At 37.8% G+C, this 20,350-nt stretch overlaps 1 protein-coding gene across 1 annotated transcript in view; it reads left to right on the forward strand.

The window, feature by feature from the left end:
* The window catches only part of LOC150081733 (uncharacterized), a 253,463-nt gene that overhangs the window by 76,663 nt on the left and 156,450 nt on the right, over nucleotides 1–20,350 (forward strand). Inside the window, exon 6 of the mRNA XM_090378835.1 lies at nucleotides 5,135–5,233. Within this exon, the coding sequence (XP_090234961.1) occupies nucleotides 5,135–5,233 (99 nt within the window). The remainder of the gene's footprint in view (nucleotides 1–5,134; nucleotides 5,234–20,350) is intronic.

Below are 20,350 nucleotides of genomic sequence, written 5' to 3' on the forward strand. Positions count from 1 at the left end.
CAAGGTGATTGTCTTTTGTAGGTTGATGGGTGTGTATGCACCGGGTTGTCTTAATAGAAGAATGTAGATCTGGATGTCATATCAGATACACTCGGTGGAGCAATTGAAGGTTGCAAGTGGGTAAGATGTGCTTGAAAGCATTTGTAGTGAAGGGATGGGTAAAATGGGAAGGGTTTTATTCCTTTTTTTTTTTTTTTTTTTTTTTTTAAAGCTTGCTTTCTTGCATCATATGCCCGCCCTTACTAATGCTAATGCTTTGATACAATAAATAATTCTCTTATATCTATAAGACTATTTTTGCTTAATTAGTTTTCCTCGCTTATATAGAATTTGTGAGCAAAGCTGAATTTCAAAAATTTAATTCCATTTCGAATGAAATTACAAAATCACTGAATATATTGAGGTTTTTCCTTTTTGTAAGTTCCCGCATGACTTAAATGCGATAGGCGTGAAGATTTAAAAACATGATACTCCTCAGCACTCTTCCGTGCAGATTGTTAATAAACAATTTCCTTGGCGATTGTAATAAATTTTAGTTATCATCAACAGTTTCAGCTTTTTATCGCTAATATCGGTGTCTCATTGATATTCATGATCGATAAAGCGGCATATTATTGTCTTGTTCTGAACAACAGGAAAATCTGAAATGCTTAAAGCCATTCTGGAAGTCAAAATAAGAATATAACATTCAATATTCAATATAAACACGTGTTTCAATATTGATAAAGCAATCTTTGCTCTTTAGCACCTTACATACATGTATCTGCACGTACGATCCTCAATTAAATCCTTTAATATATTAATATCCTTTAATATATCAAATCCTTTAATATATTAATATCCTATAATATATCAAATCCTTTAATATATTAAAGGATTTAATAATCCTTTATTAAATTAATTAATTTCGTGTGACTGCTAAATACTCTTAATGACAATATCTTTGTCAAAATGCCTACGTGTCAACTTTAGATATGTGGGCGTGCCTGATATATTCGTATGAACAGAATATTTACTCACCACGATATTATTCACGAAAAATTATATGCTCTCGGGGTCTTAGAGACAATTAAATTGCAACCTCTTTCTCAGGTCTCTATTTTACTTATGGCGTCCATTTCTTGAGCTGTTTAATCAATTTAATCGAATTGTAAGACAAATTAATTCCACTCAATTAAATGTTTTCAATTATCTGCTCCGGTGTAGTCTGTCTATGGCTCCAGTTAATAAACAACAAGAGTGCTGGTCACAGTGTTAATATTTTTGAGAAGAAAATATCGCCAAACTGAAACTATGAAAAACAAGCTTTTTGGATGATATGCAAAACGCTTTGCAAAGAAGATTAGAATTTTAAACTAGACCAAATATATAAATCAAATCTTATCTAGAAACCTGAACGTTGCTAAAGTTAACTATAAAAAATGGAGGTTGTTTTTTGCTATAAACAAGAATTAAAGCGCACTTAATACATTGAGAAGTAAATGCAGTTAAGGTGAATAGGGCATCATCCATTGCCAAAGGAAGTTATACGCATCCTCATATAAAACACAATGCACGAAAAAGCTAAAACAACTGAGGGAAATTCATGCTGATTTCGAAATTCAAATGGCTGAATTTGCATTCCACTCATGTGTTGGCGATTGTTCTTAGAACTTGCCACTGTCAACGAACTTGAAAAGCAATAGTAAACGCTCTTAACGCGGATGTCCTTGTTCTTTATTGTCTTTAGCACTTTACTACCGATTTACAAATTGCGTGAATTTTCTCAATTGTTTCACCTTCAGTCTCTTTAATGTATCAGAGCCACAAGGAAAGTTTCGTACACAGCTGCCTTGAATAATTTTGTTAGATCCTTTTGTTTTCAAGAAACTGTTTAATCGCCTAATTTAGGAATATTTTTATAACAAACAAGCTATTGTGAAGTTGGCTTTTAATTTTGCAACCTTGTTTGTCATAACAATATCAAGCATTTATAGATAAAATTCTCAGTAAAACCTATCCTTGAAAATTAAGGTAACGACGAATTCCTTGAAGTATTAACTTCATTAAATGTAATTTTGAGCAGATTGAAGGTAAGAAATAACGTGACAAAGCGCAGCAACTAATTATTCTAATCTCCACCAGCATTTTGTATAGCTCTACAAAACCACTGGTGTTCTACCACAAATTGCTGCAATTAAAGATTCTATTCTGTTGCTGCAATTATCGGTTGCATTCTTTGATATTTTAAAGTCCTAGAATGTTGACTTATCTGAGGGCTTTGGGTTTAAAAATATCAAGGGCTCTGACATTTTGTTCGAAATATCACTTGAAATTCTATTCGTTTTGTGTAATGCCACATATAAACAAAAATGTCGACAGGATAATTTAAGCAGGGAATACTTTTATGAACGAATAAAATTATTGTGAATAAAATGAGAGCATATCACAATAACTTTTGGCATATTTAATAGCAATATTCTCATCGAATTTTTCTAGATGTAACGTTAACAATACACCAATATGTTAATAGCTCATGAAATAATAAAAGTATGGTGTTCTAGACTCATGGTAATACAAAACCTTAAGCCTTTAAAGACCTACTGGGTTTTGTTGACACTGTAATACCTAGATTGATACGTTATACTACTGAAAAGTCATATTACACTTGCAAGTATGAACAAAATTCAAAAAATTTATTGAAAATGTTTGCCCAAATTGGTCTGTAATAACTGCTTCAATGCGTCGTGGAATATCTTCTAATAAGTTCATGTAGAATGGGTTACAGTTTATTCCGGAGGTTTCAGTTGAGTCGGGGCCAAATCTTTGTGCTAGGTTCTACAATGTTCCTGTGTTATTCTTTTCAAATCACAAGTCCACAAATCCATTTTACAAGCCAGTAGAATAATTCACTTTGTAGCATGGGTTTGGCATTGTGGTGTTGGAGGAAGGAGGTATCCCATAAAATTTGAACTGAATTTTTATGGAAGAGCCCTTTGTAGACCTTCCAATACGAAAAGCTTATTAACTGCAAACTTTCAGCACTACAAAACTTATTATACTGTTATTAACAGTTTTAATAAGCTTTGCACTAGGATGAAGTTGGATGCAATTATTTAATTGCATCCTACTTCAAAGCCCGCCCTCTGAATTTAATAATGTGCCTGCAACTTGCTTGTATTCTGTTTTTTCAGCAATCAACACTCACGCCTATTATTTCAATAATCAACTTTGCAACTTTCTTGCACCATCGAGTTGAGCTCTGTACTTTTATTTTTCAATACCAATTTTTGTGCAGGTTAATTTTTTAATTGCAATTTGTTGTCTATGCATGACAAAATGCCGACGTTTGACATTGAACTTTTATTCTTCAAACAAACTGAATTCCAACAAGAACGACAGCTTTTGTGTTTGCTTTAAACAACACTACTCACCAGCAAATTTCCGTATTTTGATATAATTCTTTTTATGTCACAGAACAGAAATATAGATATTCCCGTCAAAAAAAATAATAAATACTGTATTTTTTCAGTCATTTCATGTAGCCCTCACAGCATACAACAGTTGACCCTCGCGGTAGCACAGTGGTGAAAATCATCGTCCTCTCTCTCTCACATGGTGGAAAAGACACGAGTTCGAATCTTCATAATAATTCCTCAAAAATGCGAGGGATAAATGTAGGTTTTTCGCCACATGGCTTCAGTTAATTGGTCTCAGGCTTTTTTTTGATTTGATTTGGTAGTTATTGGCGCATCGGCTTCTGTGGCCATATTGCACCTCCCTAGGTTTTTGCAGTACTTTGATCCAAGCCCGAGGCGAGAATCGAACCCGCGACCTTTGGGTTGCCGGGCAGGTACTTTACCCACTCGGCTAGCCCGGTCGGCTTTGGTCTCAGGCGAGGATGTTTTTTTTTTTTTAATTTTCATAAACTCTGTTTTGTTTTTCATCCAGCAAACCGATCGAGGAACACACAAAATTACAAGTGCAATGTGCTAACTGATGTCTCGTAGCCTCACTTGCTTTGAAGCTTAATACCCACACCTATGAAACAGCTCATAAAAATAATTGCAAACAACCGATCGTAAAAAAGCTAGTGAGAAATGAGCATTTTAGTTCATGAAATACATCACGAACTAAAAGGATTGAACTTTAAGACAAATATATTTTATAAACCTATTTTTGTAAATTTGACGGTGACATAGAAGTTACAACATAAACACGTTTACCTATGAATAATTTTCTTAAAAAACAAGGTGACAGGTGATCTCAAGCTCTCATCTTCTCGTGCTTAAAAAAACTAATCTGAAACTGGTATTCATTCATATCGCAGTTGAGAAAGTAACAAAAGTAAACTCGTTTCTTACCAAAGTACGCTTTCATGCCTTGAGTATAAATTAAGACAAAGTTTCGTTTATATCCCCTCAAGTTATTTACTCAATACATGAACGAAGGGTAGCTAGTGACATTTTATTTGATAATATGAATATGTTTACTGTATTAAAATGTGACATACAAACTACAACTGGAAAAGAGCCAGTAAAATCATTCACCTTGATTCCTTTACGAAAATGGAACATGGATTACACGGTGTAATCCATGTTCCATTTTGGGGATCTTAGGCAAGGATGTGCCTAAACAAAAAAGATAGCCTGCACTTCGCTATTCTTAGGTAAGACAACCACGTATCTACGTTTATCTGAACATTCGCGAGTCTGTCATCTTGTAATGGACGTGGTTTTGGAGCATTATAGCTCTAGTTCCTGATGCGCCATAAAAATCCAAACAGACAAACAAACATTTCAGAGTTCGACCGACTAGTGTTTATACCAATGCTCCGGAATGTTGACTGCTACTCTCTTTCGTTAGCATCGATGTTTTCAGCAATTGATTTTGGGTATCCCACTCATTCTGCTCTCTGGAGAATGTAGATATCTCCCCCCCCCCAAATTATACTACTTGTGTAGACTTGATCAATTTCTAATCCTATTTTGTTGAATCTACCATTACATTAGTGTAGTGATCATATTTGTGTTCTAGCAAATATATATGGTTACTGAAGGCTCTTAAGTGGTTACTTTTCTTATGTATTTCATTTGTTTACTTATACAGCAACAGTTTTTATTTACATGTTTTGTTCGTTTCACCATTTTCTTAGGTCGCTCTCGGCTTACCAAACTACCACTGGCTTCTCGCTGGATTAACTACCCACATGCAATATCATGGAGTGGCATTTGCAGAACCACACTGGAATATGGTATGTGTTGTCAATTACTTTATAAATTAATGAAATTGCTTTGTAATTCTGCGTGTTTGTTAATATTGAAGGCACATTTTTCGGATATGATATACTGCAATGCTGAGTCTGACCAAATAATGAGAATGGGGGAAGGCGAATTATTATTCCAATTATTATTCCAGAGGAATAAATTAAAATTTTATAAATACTGAATATATTTGTACTTTCTAGCGATAAAGGCGTACAAATTTTTCATCTTCCCTACTTCCTACTCGATTTCCTTCAAATCCTAATGACCTCGTGCACTTTACGTGTTATATACCTGACAAATTAAAAAAGCACATTTTATGTTGCCCAATTAAATGTCCTTATTCTTAGTAGATGAGTACAGAATATATATATATTTATTTATTTATTTAAATGTGTATTTAATATTCCAATGCTACTGCATTTTACCCTAACTCTTTATCTACTGGGCCGAGAAGAAATATCCGTTATCTCCTGTTTTGTTTCCCCCCACCTTTTTTTTTTTTAATTACACCAAAAGGTACGTGGAACTTTTTTCGGCACGCTGTTCTGCAATCACTCTTAGCCGGCTGTGGGCAAATTTATTCCAAGAAAACCCCTCCTTGTTGCCAACATCCTTGACCCAAATCTCCATCGGCTTTCGCTGCTGGGATAAATGGGTTTCGTTACTTCTCTGAGCGCTGTATGGAAAGCATTTAATTGCATACAAAGAAACGTAACGAATTTTAAGGAAATAAACTCGATGCCACTGGCTTCAACTTTAATTATATTTTCAGATTATTTTAGTTAGTTTTGTATTCGCGGAAAAAAATCACTTCATAAGACTGTAAAAACTTATATAATTAGTTTTGCGAACTGGGTGGAATTTGGGATCTATTTTGAATATTCAAAAATGTTTTAGATATTCCAAACTGATTCTATATAAGGTTCTGTAAATTTACAAACATATTCTATCAAATATAAAGTTTAGTTCAAATAGATTTTTCATAAAATTTTAATTTAGCCAAGTGCATTTTTCTACTTTTAAAAGAGCCCATATATAATGGGCTTTTACAGCCCATATATAATGGGCTGTAAGCATCAGTGGAAATAGTTGACGATTATGGTTATTGCATGTATGGATATATATTAAGGAATTTGTAGAATATAAATCAACACTTTCAAGTGCTAAGCTGCTGAAGAAAGATGTGCTTGTACATCGTACAGAATAAATTATGAAGCTTTAACATCATTTAAAACTTTTCTAACAGGAAAATATTAGTGGGAGGGGACGGTGGTTTTTTATTTGTTTTTTGTTGTAGGGTTTTAGGCGCATTGGCAATCTAGGCCATATTGCATCATGTATATATATATATATCCGTGAATTGCGTAAGTTCTAAGGCGGATTTGCTGTTTGCTGGCCTAAAAAACCGAGCGAGCTGCTAACACTTCTTTCCTGTAGGTTTTATTGCTGAAAAACCTCTGCAAGTCAGTGTCGAGGTGCTGTACTTCCGGTAGCATTTGGTTTGGGGGGAAGCGGTCTGAAATATGAAGCCTCCGATTCCTCGAGCAGAACATCGGGGTTGACCGAAGTTCTGGCTTTGGTATTCGCCAGTAACATGAATGCCAAATGAACGGTGTTGAGATCTGACCCGTGATCATTTTAACTGTAGCTATCAGTCGTTGTATTTCGATGATTATCAAGCAGTCGCTGCATCCCCAGCGAAGTAGCTAAGGCTGTAGTTCTGTCCTGTCTGGTGGGAGACAAGCTTTCCGGTTAGCCCATTTAAGAAGCCAGAATTTTGCAGCGAGGATTGGTTTCTTCGTTGTAGTAGCTGCTGGTGCCCACACTTCAGCAGCATAGAGGAGTGGAGAATAAACTACTGTTCTGATATATTTCTTAATTATACGAGGCTCCTTAACATCAATTAGTTGTTGTTTAGCTGCCCATCGGGGAGAGGCTGCTCTGGACGTGAGCTTGTCTACATGAGCATGAAACCGAAGTTTTGGGTCAAATACTATTCCGAAATCCGCATGGGTAGGAATGGTGGCACATATTACAATTCCATCGAGTGTTGGGGCTATTATTGTAGGGGTTAGTCTGAGAGCGAACACCATTAGTTTTGTTTTTTGTGGGTTAATTGAGAGTCCATACTGTTTGAGGTAAGAGGCGACGTTGATGAGACTATTATTGATACACGCTGTAGCCTCATTGTTGGAAGGTGATTGTTGGAAGCAATAGGCGTTAGATTTTTTACATGATCTGCATACGTGATGATTGTTACGGACAAGAGGCGCAAGGATGGCTGTAAATAATAAGCCAGATAGGACTCCTTGCGGAACACAGCAGAGATCGCCTTCTTGTGCGATTGTCTATAGGCATCGACTTGTAGTACCCTATCATAGAGGAGTGATGTTATGAATCAGAGGATATTGCCTTGGATTAGATAGTGGTCTTCCAATAAGCGGTGGAGCGACGACACGTTGATGGCGTCAAAGGCAGCTTCAGTATCCAGGTACGTGATTGCGAGTTCCTCTTGCTGTTCAAAGGTGGACAATATATTACATGTGGTTGCAAGGAGGTTCATCACTGTGGATCGGTTTCGGATGGAGTAGTGGCTCTGTGGCGGCTTATCTCCAAGGATCTCATTCATTAAGGCGGGAAGCATTATTTTTTCCAGGATTTTCAGGAGCGTTGAGGAGTTAGATATCGACCGAAAGTTCCTGAGTAGAGTGGGGTTTCAAACTTTTGGATGTGGTCTGACAAGGTTTTAGGAAAGATTCTTGTGATTCTTGCCATTCAAGGATTTAGGAAAGATTCCTGTGATTAGAATTCCGTTGAAAATGGACCTGAGCGGTTGGAGGATGAACGGACTGAGGCATTTTACCATGAATTGTGGTACTTTGTCGGCTCCCGCGGTTGCTGTCGCTGGAAGGGAGTTTATCGCTGCTGTCAGCTGGTGTGTAGAGATGATGATGGAATGCAATATGTCTTGTTGTAATTCATTGTCGAGACATAAAAAAGAGTTTAGTTTACCTGCGGGCGTATTGAATCTGGTAATATGATCTAGCCATTGAGCTGGATCCAGCTGACTAGGAAAGCTATGAGGTCTGAAGCGGTATGGGATTTTCCCTTTTTGAAGTTGGCGGGCGCCCATGTGTGCTGTTATTGCTCTTGATTTCTCCCTATTAAATTGCGCTCGTGCTCTCGAATAAGATTTGAGTTAGTCGGTCTCAGGGGTAGATAGCGAAGTGGTTTTTCCCCAGAAACTGGGGTTTTTCTTCTAGCAAACAGACAAATGTTTGTGTTTGTTGTTTGGTTTTTAGGAGCATTAGCAACTAAGGCCATACTACTCCGGGGATATGCGGTGGTCATTTCCTGACCTTTCCGCATTCTCCGTATTTGGTGGTCACGGGCTCGAATCCCGGTCTAATCAAGAAGCGTGTGCTACGCACTGCTGCTCCTGCCCACCTGGCTACAGAGGCGCCCAACAGAAAATCGACCACAGAACACACGCAATTAACAGAGATAAGATACAGCACGGCAGATGAATTTAATTATTGAGTGGCCTAAATATAATAGTTTAGTTTTGTTTTTCTTGAATAAGATATCCGGTCGGAAACCTGTTGAGTCCTTTTCCAGATAGCCGAAGGGGTCAGCGCGACAGGAGGCCTGACAAAATTTTTGACATCAGTATTAAGTGTTTGTACACTTTGGAGCATTTGTTGCGATATACGCCGGTAAACAAGATGAAGAAGAGCTTCGGGACTGCTCTGACGGCAGCACGCGGGATCCTCCAGCTGCTCGAGACCCAGAATGAAGATCAAGAAATAAAGCCGGTGACTGTGATGGCAAGCCTCCTTACCTTAATAAGTTCAGGGAGTCTTTACATGGACAGAGCGTTAGCCTTGGTGTTATTATGTGCTGAGGTGGGAACTTATGTTCGTAGACAATCCATTTGAGGAGCCATAATTATGCTGCAAGGATGGGTTTTAGTGTGGTGCGAGCAGGTGATACCATATTTCAGCTGTATACAGCGTTGACGGGTAGATTACAAACATAATGTACTTTACTGTCGACTTGCCTTGTGTACAGGGCTGTACTGGAGGATATAGGCGGGTATACGCCGTATATCCTCTGGATGGATTTTTTAAAGTGAATAGCGTATACCGTACGGTTTTTGAAAGACTGAAGTACGGCGTATACGGGTATATACTCTCTGGAATTCGATTAATATGCACAGTATACTCTCCGCTTTTCGTAACATTCATAAAGTACACCTTCTGCTACTTTTACGACTACAGCACTGCTTGTATATAATGCAGATGTTGTTTAGTCATCAACCGGAGTCGAGTAGCACGGATGAGCAGCAGTTTCAAGTGAACGATTGAACCGTAGCTTAGGGTCGGAAACTACACCTAAGGCGATGTGATTCCGGACCATGTACTGGCTTTAGCATTTTACTATGAAATGCGCGATTCAGTGCAACAGAAAGGAACACATTTAATCGCTGCAATGAATTGCTTTCTTGTGATTGTGACAGATGCCAAAATGTCGAAGTCATTTTCACCAGGAGGAAGAGGAAGTTGTGCAGTGTGATCGATGTTTCCATTATACCTTGTAATGTGATCGAGATTTTCATTGGGGTGGGGAGCTGTTTCGGAAAGTAATGGCGGGCAATAGTGTAGTAGTTTTGACACTACATAGTGTCTTGTCATAATAGCATTCAATAGCTCTGGTCTTTAGACAGTAAACTTGAGTCTGATCCCTAGAGAAAGCTATTCGATAATCCACAGCTATGATTCTTTCCAGGTGGGATGTAGTTGTCGTTTTATCGAGAGTCCATCATGCTCTGGGGCAGTTAAAGATGGAGACTCTTTCTGAAGCTACGTAGACTGCTATAGTGTTAGACACCTGGTACAAAGTTCCACATGGAAAGTTCAGGATTGCAGCTTTCCAGGACAGATCAGGGTCTGTGTTTTTCTCATAATATTTGTTGCTATTTTCTTCTCACATTGAATATACCATTAACGTCTGGAGCCCCCGTTTACTGCTCTTAAAAAGTACCCAGAAAATGCAATGGACTGTAGTTAATTTCCTTCATCTTAAAGAACATCTTTCTTATTTTGTGAAAGCGTACGACCAGTGGCATAGCCAGTTTACTCTGACTTCGTTGTCTGATAGATGAAATCCGCTCTGTGAGAGATTCTTGAGAAAAGTGCAATTGCTTGTGAAGTTGATGCTTCGGATTTATTAAAAAAAGGAGATTATTAAACGATCCGGTTCCCAAAATTCAACTTATTTCCACCTTATAGTTCATTTGAAAAATTAATTATAACTTTTATTTTATTTATTTCGATTGAGTGGCAATAACTGTTAAAGTCTCGGTTGTTTTTGTTTATCATCATTTTATAATCAGAAATTTAGAATATACCTCAACAGAAACGTTTAAAAAGTTATCACAGGAAAAAAGCTTCGGTCATAATGAATCGTCCTATACTAGTGCACGTAATAGCACATTTTCGTACGTAAATCTGTTCTGATGGAGCAGCAGGTGTCTTTACAGTACCTGATTTAAGATTTCAAGTTGGAACTGCCATTATGCTTTGTGTTCGCTTGGGGAAAAAGAAAAATATAAATATATATCGAAATATAGACAGCTTTTATTGGAGATTCTCTATCCTAGCCACAAGTAATAAATATCCACCAGTTACTTAATAAGTATCAGCCCGATACCATAAGATATTCAATATCCATCCGTGGAAGACACAAAAAAAAAAGGAAGGCAAATGATTAATATTATTATATTAATCATTTGTTATTTTAAATAATTAATATAGCAATATTAATCATTTGGTTACGATTTATCATATAAGATTGAACTGAATGGTTAACGGATTTGGAGACGAGCTAAAGATTGCAGAAGATGGAGCTTATCATCCATGCACATCACTTGCAGAATGAGTAAGTTACGATTGAAGAAATTTGTGACTGTCCATTCATTCTATTTGTCAGATCTTGCTATGTCCGATTTCTATAATTTCCTTAGATCAAAAATATATTTCTACAGATATTACTCTGGCAGAGATGTTTATCTTAATACGCAGTTCTGAAGAGGGTTCCTAAAGCAACTATTAATTGTCGGTAGCTTCTGAAGTAATTTGTAAGTTTAAGTCATATCAACAGATTTTTTCCCTCGGGACAGCAAGTCTCATTGCCTAAACTTTATATAGATTTTTTTCAAAATAACCAATACAAACTGGTAAGGTTTGTGTAAGTTATTTAGATTATTAAATTGGCAATAACACTGCCTCATTTTTAACAGGAAGAGTGTTTTATCAATTAATGTAACATTCTATGTATTAATATGAATAAATATTATTTTCATACAATAATTTAATGATCTGTGCGAGTTGGGAAGTTATTATAAAGTAGTGTCTTTATAATAAAAATGCATTTATCTAAAGGCAGATACATTAAAAAAAATAAATAAATAAAAAGAACAAGTTGCAGTAATCTCCTCGTATATCAACTCGGTTTTTATGTTTAAAGTACTGTTTCATATGGATTACTGGATGATGATGAAACAGAATTTTCATTCCGGTGAAATGCAGAGAACACGCGCTAGAAGATGATGCAAGCACTGCTAAGCTATTTGTCTAGTATTCAAATGATGCGGTCTCTTCGCATTAGGCTAATTATACAACGGGACATATTTTCGCAGGGAATAATTCATAAAGAGGATGCAAAAAGTCACGTTCGATCAATAAAAAACAGTGTCCTTAATTTTATAGGAAGCGAACCAAGCAATCAGTAAACATTGATTACTATTCTCAGCAGCGGAAGTTCTCCTTTAAGTATATTCATGTTTATAAGTCATGTATGTAGTTCTTACAGGAGCAATATAATGACACCTGTATCGCGAATAAAAATTAATTCCACGCAGGGCAGTGACAGTACATGTTCAGCTTGGCCCGTTCTTAACTGGGCACGGCGCGATTTTCAGTATGAGCATCAGATTCCTATATTGCAATAAATATAGCAATTACCGTGGAATAATTTAAACTATATTATATTACATACATTTTTCGCGCTCTTCTTTACATTTAATAAATATATAACGCATGACTGATGTGGCAAATCGTGATTAATGGCTCACGTGCTTATGGCTACACTCTAATTAGTTCGGCTGTAGAGTACGATGATTAGGGTAATTACAAATCTCAATTTCAATGTACTTAAGTAACGTATTTCAGAGAGAGAGAGAATACGTTATTCTATGTCTCTGGTGAAATTAACATATTTTCTGTTTCTTTAATATTTATTAGTGAATTTAGTTTACATAAAATGCATTAACTTACACCAACCTAGTTTGAGAGGCGCTATTACAGTAACTTTAATGTAGGTCTACTTTACCTCATATACTCAAATTTTAGATAATTAAATCCATTAATGTTTTTTTTTATGCTTATCCTAAATTATTCTTCAAGGGGGAGGGGGAGGGAACAGTTGATTATTCGAAAATCAAATTCTCTTTTAGTTTCGACAAAACTATTTTCGGAAATATTTAGTTGTACCCAGACTTTTAGTTAAAAAAACATTTATTTACTTAATTTATTTTCATTCTTAACCTTCCCTGGAATATCAGAAATATTCTTTTCTCTATATCAAAAATTTCTTTCATCCATTCTCCTTCGGAGCGTTTATAATATCACCAGAAATTCGAATCTGCCTTACGCGGAATATTGTTCCTGGATATTTCGGGCGGTACCTCCTGAAATCTCTAAAACCCCTCTACTCTGCTCTCGCTTCTGATGGGCACGATATTCATTTCTCATTCGTCTATTCAAGCTGTATACGAATTACAATCTATCCTCCCAAACCGGAGGCTGGATTTATGATGTTTACGGTTTGTGCTCCTGGAAGTACAATCTTGCCTGGTGCTCGCGGATTTAGCCTCTGTCTTCCTGTGAATGCGAGATCTCATTTGTCCTACTTGCATTTCGCGTATAATTTGTGGACAGCTCGTGTTTAACTGGTGGTCCGCCTTCTCGTGGCTTAGACAAGTACTGGAAAGCAGCCTTCGCCGCCCTGCATTACACAAGCTCTATACTAATTAGGGAACTGTCGGTCTGCAACTGGTTAGTGCAAAGCCACAACACTGTTGGGGCTTTGCACTAACCAGTTTGATGCATATTACGAGAAAAAAAGCTTACGATGAAATCTTGTTAAATTTAGCTGTGCTGGCAGAGAACATTGAGATGTGAACCACATTATGCAGTAGAACTCTACACCACAGAGAATAGATCAAACCTTTTCTCTGTGGTTGTGGTGCAATAACTTTTCGGCAGTTCAGAGAATAACCGGCTTTTGATGCAAGAAAGCACACTTTTAAAGACTCAGCCAAAAAAGTTCTAGTTCTTCCTTGAATTTATTCAAACTTCCCATTTCCCCAACGGCAGCTGGAATTTGTTCCAATAGTCAGTCACTAGCTAGCTGAAGGCAAACCTGTGGTCATTTATCCTACAGCCGCCCTTCCTCAATTTGAATTTCTGCCACCTCATGTGTGTAGTTTGAGCAAGAGGAAGAATGCCATCAGCATTGAACTTGCTCAGTCCATTCATACCTTAAAGATCTCAATCAGATCGCGTCGCAGGTGCCTAGTCTCTAGACATTGGAATTTGCAGAACTGAAGCCTATCTTGTTAAGATCATCCTTTCGTTCCCTTCACCAACCTCGTTACCTTTCTCTGATCCCGTTCCAGCAATTCTACGTCCTTTCTAAAATGCGGCTTCCAGACCTGTATGCAGTACTCAAGATGCCTTATGTACAATGAATAATGACCTCGTTATCCTTGCTAGAAAACTTCGTGTTTATAATAGACAAAATGCCGTGAGCTGTCCTGGCAGCCTGTCGCATTGCTAGGAGAACTTCGTATCTGACTGCACAATTACCCCCGAGATCTTTTTCATATTTTACTACCCTGAGTGGAGTACCACACAGTTCGTACATTAATTTTTGATTACTTCTATCCATATACAGTACCTTGTATTTGTCAAAGTTAAACTTCAGTTATCATTTCTGAGCCCATCTACCTAATTTTTCGAGATATTGCGGTAGCTAGATATGAAGCTCTCTGGGCAATGCCAGGACATCTCATGGAGTTTTGTCAATGATATACATGAATTTTGCTAGCAGGGATAAGGAGGCGATTATCCCATTGTATAAGGCAATGGTCACGACACACCTTGAGTACAGCATACAGTTCGGAGGCTTCATTTTCGGAAGGTTGTAGAGCTGCTAGAACAAGTACATAGCAGGGCAACGATATTGGTGAGAAGAACAAAGGGTTGCTCTTACTAAGAAAGGCTGCTGCTCTTACCAAGAAAATTCTGCTAATTGCAGTGTCTGGAGACTAGGCACGTGCGAGATGATCTGATGGATGTGTATAAGTGCTGACGGAATTCTTCCTCTTGCTCAGATTACGCGCTTGAGTTGGTATAAATTCAAATTGAGGAAGTGACAGTTGCAGAACAGATGTGCGGAAATTTGCCTTTATCCAGCGGGTGGTTGATTGCTGGAACAAACTTCCTTCTGTCGTTGATAGCTTAAATAAATTCAAGGAAGAAATGAAGAAACTTTTGGAGCGTGTGTGTGTGATGGTTAGCCATAGCGCGTCAAACGTTTGGAGCAAATGAATAGGTGAAATGGGAAGTTTTTTTTTCTTTTTGGCTGATGCTGCATAAGCTTGCTTTCTTGCATCATATGCCTTTGCTAATTTTAGTTCCGCATCCTTATGTCTGAGTGACACAATGTCTATGATATCCCCAAAATTTTGATGTCACCGATCTGATGACTTAATCAGTACTTTATGCTACTAGCATTAATATACATGTTGATATAAATGTCTGAATTCATACTCCTAATAACCCTAACACAATCCATGTATTTGCTTGTTTCATGATGACCCAAGAGCAGGGCTTGAAATCCTCGACACTTTACTTTCTAGGTTGCTGCATGTTCCAATAAAATCAGTGCAAGAATCATTTTCACCTTTGCCTGAGTCACTAAGTTATCTATTATTCTGTGTAATCCCCCAAGGTATCAGTTTCCCGACCCATTTAACACTGCTTCGATAACATCAGAGAATATTCTAGCACCTTTTCTATTTAAGTGTATCCCGTCCCTATTAACAAGCACAGACTATGCAGTGAAAAATTCTACTCCACTAACCTTGCATAATCTCTCCAGATTGATAAGGCTCTGAAAATGTATGCACTCCTATTGTGTCTAGCCAGAATTGCCGACACTTTTAAACTTAATCCTATCTCGCGACTTTTCCCCAACGTTTCCTTGTACTCGTTAAGTAAGTCCTCTGATATCCTACTTTTTATATGATTAGTGTCCACGAACAACAGCACCTTTCGTACGCTTAAAATATGATATCCGTTTTGACATTGCTTCTACAAATATGAAAGATGATAAGGAAACCATCATGGTCAGGACAAAAAGCATTTCCATTTCGACGGCAAGCTTCTAAATGTACACTTCCATTGCAAAAGTATTAGGACAAATGGGTTTGACGTTTACGTCACCTACTAACTACAAGAAGAAGTTGGGAGCTTTTTTGACTGTTATGACACACTCCTCCCTTTTGAGTAGGTTTTACACCAACTCAGGCGCCTCCGTAGCCAGGTGGGCAGGAGCAGCAGTGCGTAGCACACGCTTCTTGATTAGACCGGGGTTCGAGCCGGTGACCACCAAATACGGAGGATGCGGAAAGGTCAGGGAATGACCACCGTATATCCCCGGAGCAATATGGCCTTAGTTGCTAATGCTCCAAATAACAAACAAACAACAACACCAACTCATGATAGGATGCAGCGGATAGAATCCTCTATTCCTCTTTCAGAAAGAGATCACTTGATCTACCATTGTATGACGTGTTAGGCTCTCCCTCACCTGAAGTTCCAGTTCACTTCATAGTGGTCCCATGGGGCTCAAATCGGGCTGTGTATCGGCTATTCCAACATTTTTACGTTCGTTGCCATGAACCATTCTCAAAAAACACTGACAGTACTGCTGGGGATTAATCTGTAGAAACAAACATGGTTCTACTAGAGAACTACCACATGATTGTAAGCGTGGAATTGCCCAAAATGTTGAAGTAGGCCTGAACATTTTGGGCAATGCATGGTTCACAACTACCACAGGTCCTAGGCCATATCAGGAAGAACATTGCCACACCATAAGCCTACCTCCTCCGAATTCCATTGTTGATACAATGCACTCCGGCAGTAGACGCTCCCCAGGAATTCTCCACGCCTACAACCACCCATCGAATGACGAGGCATTTAATATAAGTAATGTTCTAACATACGAACTGTTTGCTGAGGTTCTGCCCTCGGTCAGCACACTGTTTACTTCCTACCACACCGTGTGCCTTGTTCGAGTTTGGTCTAGATGGAAAAGCTATGTGGCTTTATTCGTATTGTGGGCATTGTACATGAAGGGCATAGCCTTATCCTGTACGTAAATTTGCGAAAACTGAGTAGGCGACTTAGTACATCAGTCTCATGTTGTGGAGGTATTCCATCGCCAGTTTACTTGCTATTGCATTACTCTAAAAAAAAAAACAAAATGCACTACTCGAGTGGAGAAATTATATGTGTATTTGGAGAAATTATATGTGTATATTGCTGTTTTATTCAAAGTGTATATCACTATCTAAAGCGCATGTGGATGGAGGCGCATATTCCTTCCAAGGTGCTCTGTATAAACGTATATTATTCAGTATTAGATTTTTTTCAGTTGCTCTACGAATTTAATCTAACATGTTTGTATCTTTTCTTCTCATATACGAGTGCATATATTCTTATACTTGGTGGCTGATGATAGAGCTCAAATTACTCAGAAATTCTGAAATCAATATATAATCAAATAGTAAAAACGTTTTCCACAGGCCTCATAAGGAAAACGTTTTTCGCATACGAACGTGCAGTGAACGGAACGAGCTCGTTGCCAACCGCTTTCACTCGAATAATGTAAATTGTGTTGTCATACGAGGCTTATGGACTCGTGTCTTTTGTTTTCTGTGGTAATGCCCGACATTAATCTAAAATGAAGATGAACGAATCAGGCTGTTTAAAGTTCACTTCTTCGTGAAAAATGCCAGCTAAAGGTTATAATTTTATTGTTCGTGGATCATTTATGATGAGACACGCAGTTTTATCAGTCTGCAAGCGTTACGTAAACATTGATCATTAATCTTCCCACAACCTGTTATCATGGTCTGCTGTTGTGATGCAACTTCCATATCAGAGATGCAACACAATGCGGGTTAATAATTCCGACAGCTGGTAATAAGAAGAGTTAAATAATTTAAATAATAAAAACTTCACTGGCATACAGAGAACAGCCGGGCTGTGAATTCCTCTATAATTTGAATTGTTTAACTGTATTTTCGCAAAGGGCATTAAATAATTCAGATTGCCTCATATCTGTCTCGAATTAGGGCAAGCCAGAGAAATTTATTATGAAAATTATAACGCGTATTATATAATCGTAGCAGGATGGGAGACCAAATCTGTTAGGGGAACTGAAAACCAACAATTTTTTTAACATTTTTAGCAAATTTTATTCCATAATAACCCACAGGCAAAGGAACGAATGCGATGTCTGATAAGTTAACATAATGACGTTTTTGTCCTTTTCGCCCTCCCACTTACTTCCCTTGAGGTTTGGCCCACCCGTTTCGCCCATTCCTGAAATACTTTGGGCGCTGCATACTGCAATTTTGAAACCATTAGCTTTCAGACTTTTGTAGAAACGCAGGCCCGGTTATAACAACGACTTGTATTTAAGATTCCCTCTATTCCTCTTTTTTATATATTTTTAAACTTGTCGTTTTATAAATACAATTCTTTACTTTTTATTCTAGAATAAAAAATAAAGCCTGGCTAGAATAAAAAAAATATATATTTATTTTAATAAAGATAATTGTTTTATTCTAGCGATAACTGTGATAAACTATGCAGTTTCTACCTGGAGCTAACTTTAAATATCATCAATAACATTCTATTTAGAATTCTCAGAGAAGTAACAGGTAATGAAATTTGGAATGATGAAAAGAAAGAGAGATTTTTTATTTATCAGATAAGCACCATGAAGAAAATAGATACTATTAATAGATCACAGAAGGAAACTTTCTTCTGTGATCACAGATATAAGTTAATCTGTAATCAGGTCACAAAGGAGGTTCGGCAGGTGAAGGCAGATTACGAGAAATCCTTGGCAAAAGATGCTAAGAAAAACAGCAAGGATTTCTTTAAACTCTAAAAGGAAGGGGATGAATCTGATCGGTCCACTTGACATCGATGGTTCGACTGTTGATGATCCTGCTCAGATAGCAAACAAACTGAATGAGTATTTTGCATCTACATTCACACGTGAAGAATTATTAAGGTTTGAAAATGGCAGAAGGTTATCAAATTGTAGCAAGATACTTAATGATTTTGTAATAACCGAGAGCAAAGTGGAAGATAAATTATTGAAGTTAAACGTAAGAAAAGGGGATCTGGGGTGGATGGGATCTATCCAGTTATATTAAAGGAGACGGCAAGCAACTAAGCAAACCCTTAGCCATAATTATGAGAGCATCCTTGGACTCAGGGGAAGTTCCCACGGACTGGAGATGTGCAAATGTATCCCCAATTCACAAAGGGGGATCGAAGGGTGACACGAGTAATTACAGACCAGTTAATTTAACTTCTGTTCCAGGTAAAATAATGGAGTCGCTGGTTAAAGATGCATTGCAGGATCATCTAGACAAGACTGCAGCAATAATTCAGACACAGCATGGGTTTGTTAAGGGAAAGTCTTGTCTGACAAATTTGATAGGATATTATGATGTGGTTACAAAGGAACTGGATGCGAAAAATAATTTTGATATCATATACTTGGATTTCAGGAAAGCTTTTGACACTGTTGCGCATGGAAGACTATTGTACAAATTGGAGCAGAATGGTATTAAGGGTAAGTTGCTACAATGGATAAAAGGATGGTTAAGTGCTAGAAGACAGAGGGTGGTAATCAATGGGTGCTGCTCTTCTTGGACTAATGTTATTAGTGGAGTCCCACAGGGTTCAGTGTTAGATCCACTGTTGTTTTGTATATTTATCAATGATATTGATGAAGGTATATCAGGCTTAATGTCGAAGTTTGCAGATGATACAAAGGTTGGCAGGGTTGTTAATGACAGTAATGGCAGTGTGCTACTGCAACAGGATCTAGAAAATTTGGGCAGATGGGCTAAGAAGTGGCAACTGAAGTTTAACCTTGACAAATGCAAAGTACTACATATGGGTAGAAGTAACCCCAGAGAAACGTACCAACTGTGTGGTACTACACTTAAGGTGGTAGAAATTGAAAAAAGACCTGGGAGTAATTGTGCAGGCAGATATGAAGTTTTCTGAGCAATGCAGACAGGCTGCCAGGGCAGGTCATGGGGTTTTGTCAATGATATATAGGAATTTTGCTAGCAGGGAAAAGGAGGTGATTATCCCTCTGTATAAGGCAATGGTCAGGCCACGGCTTGAGTACTGCGTACAGGTCTGGAGGCCTCATTTTAGGAAGGATGTAGATTTACTTGAGCGTGTACAGAGAAGGGCAACAAGATTGGTGAGGGGAATGAAGGGATCCTCTTACCAAGAGAGGCTTAAGTTCTGCAAATTGCAGTGGCTGGAGACTAGGCACCTGCGCGGTGATCTGATTGAGGTATATAAGGCCTTGAATGGGTTGAGCACGCTGAATTCTGATGGGATCCTTCCACTTGTTCAGATTACGAATCTAAGGGGGCATAAATTCAAATTAAGAAAAGACAGATGTAGAATAGATGTGCGGAAATTTTCCTTTAGCCAGCGGGTGGTTAATTGCTGGAACAAACTTCCATCTGTCGGTGTGGAAGTTGAGAGGTTAAATAAATTTAAGGAGGAACTGGACAGGCATTTGGAGGGAATGTGGTGTGATTTTTTTTTTTTTGGCTGATGCTGCATAAGCTCATACATTTGCTTTCTTGCATCACATGCCATTACTACTACTACTACTACTACTACTACTACTTCTGTTTC

This window comes from Mastigoproctus giganteus, chromosome 8, assembly GCF_048544385.1.
Source record: "Mastigoproctus giganteus isolate SK-2022 chromosome 8, ASM4854438v1, whole genome shotgun sequence".
NCBI lineage: Eukaryota > Metazoa > Arthropoda > Arachnida > Uropygi > Thelyphonidae > Mastigoproctus > Mastigoproctus giganteus.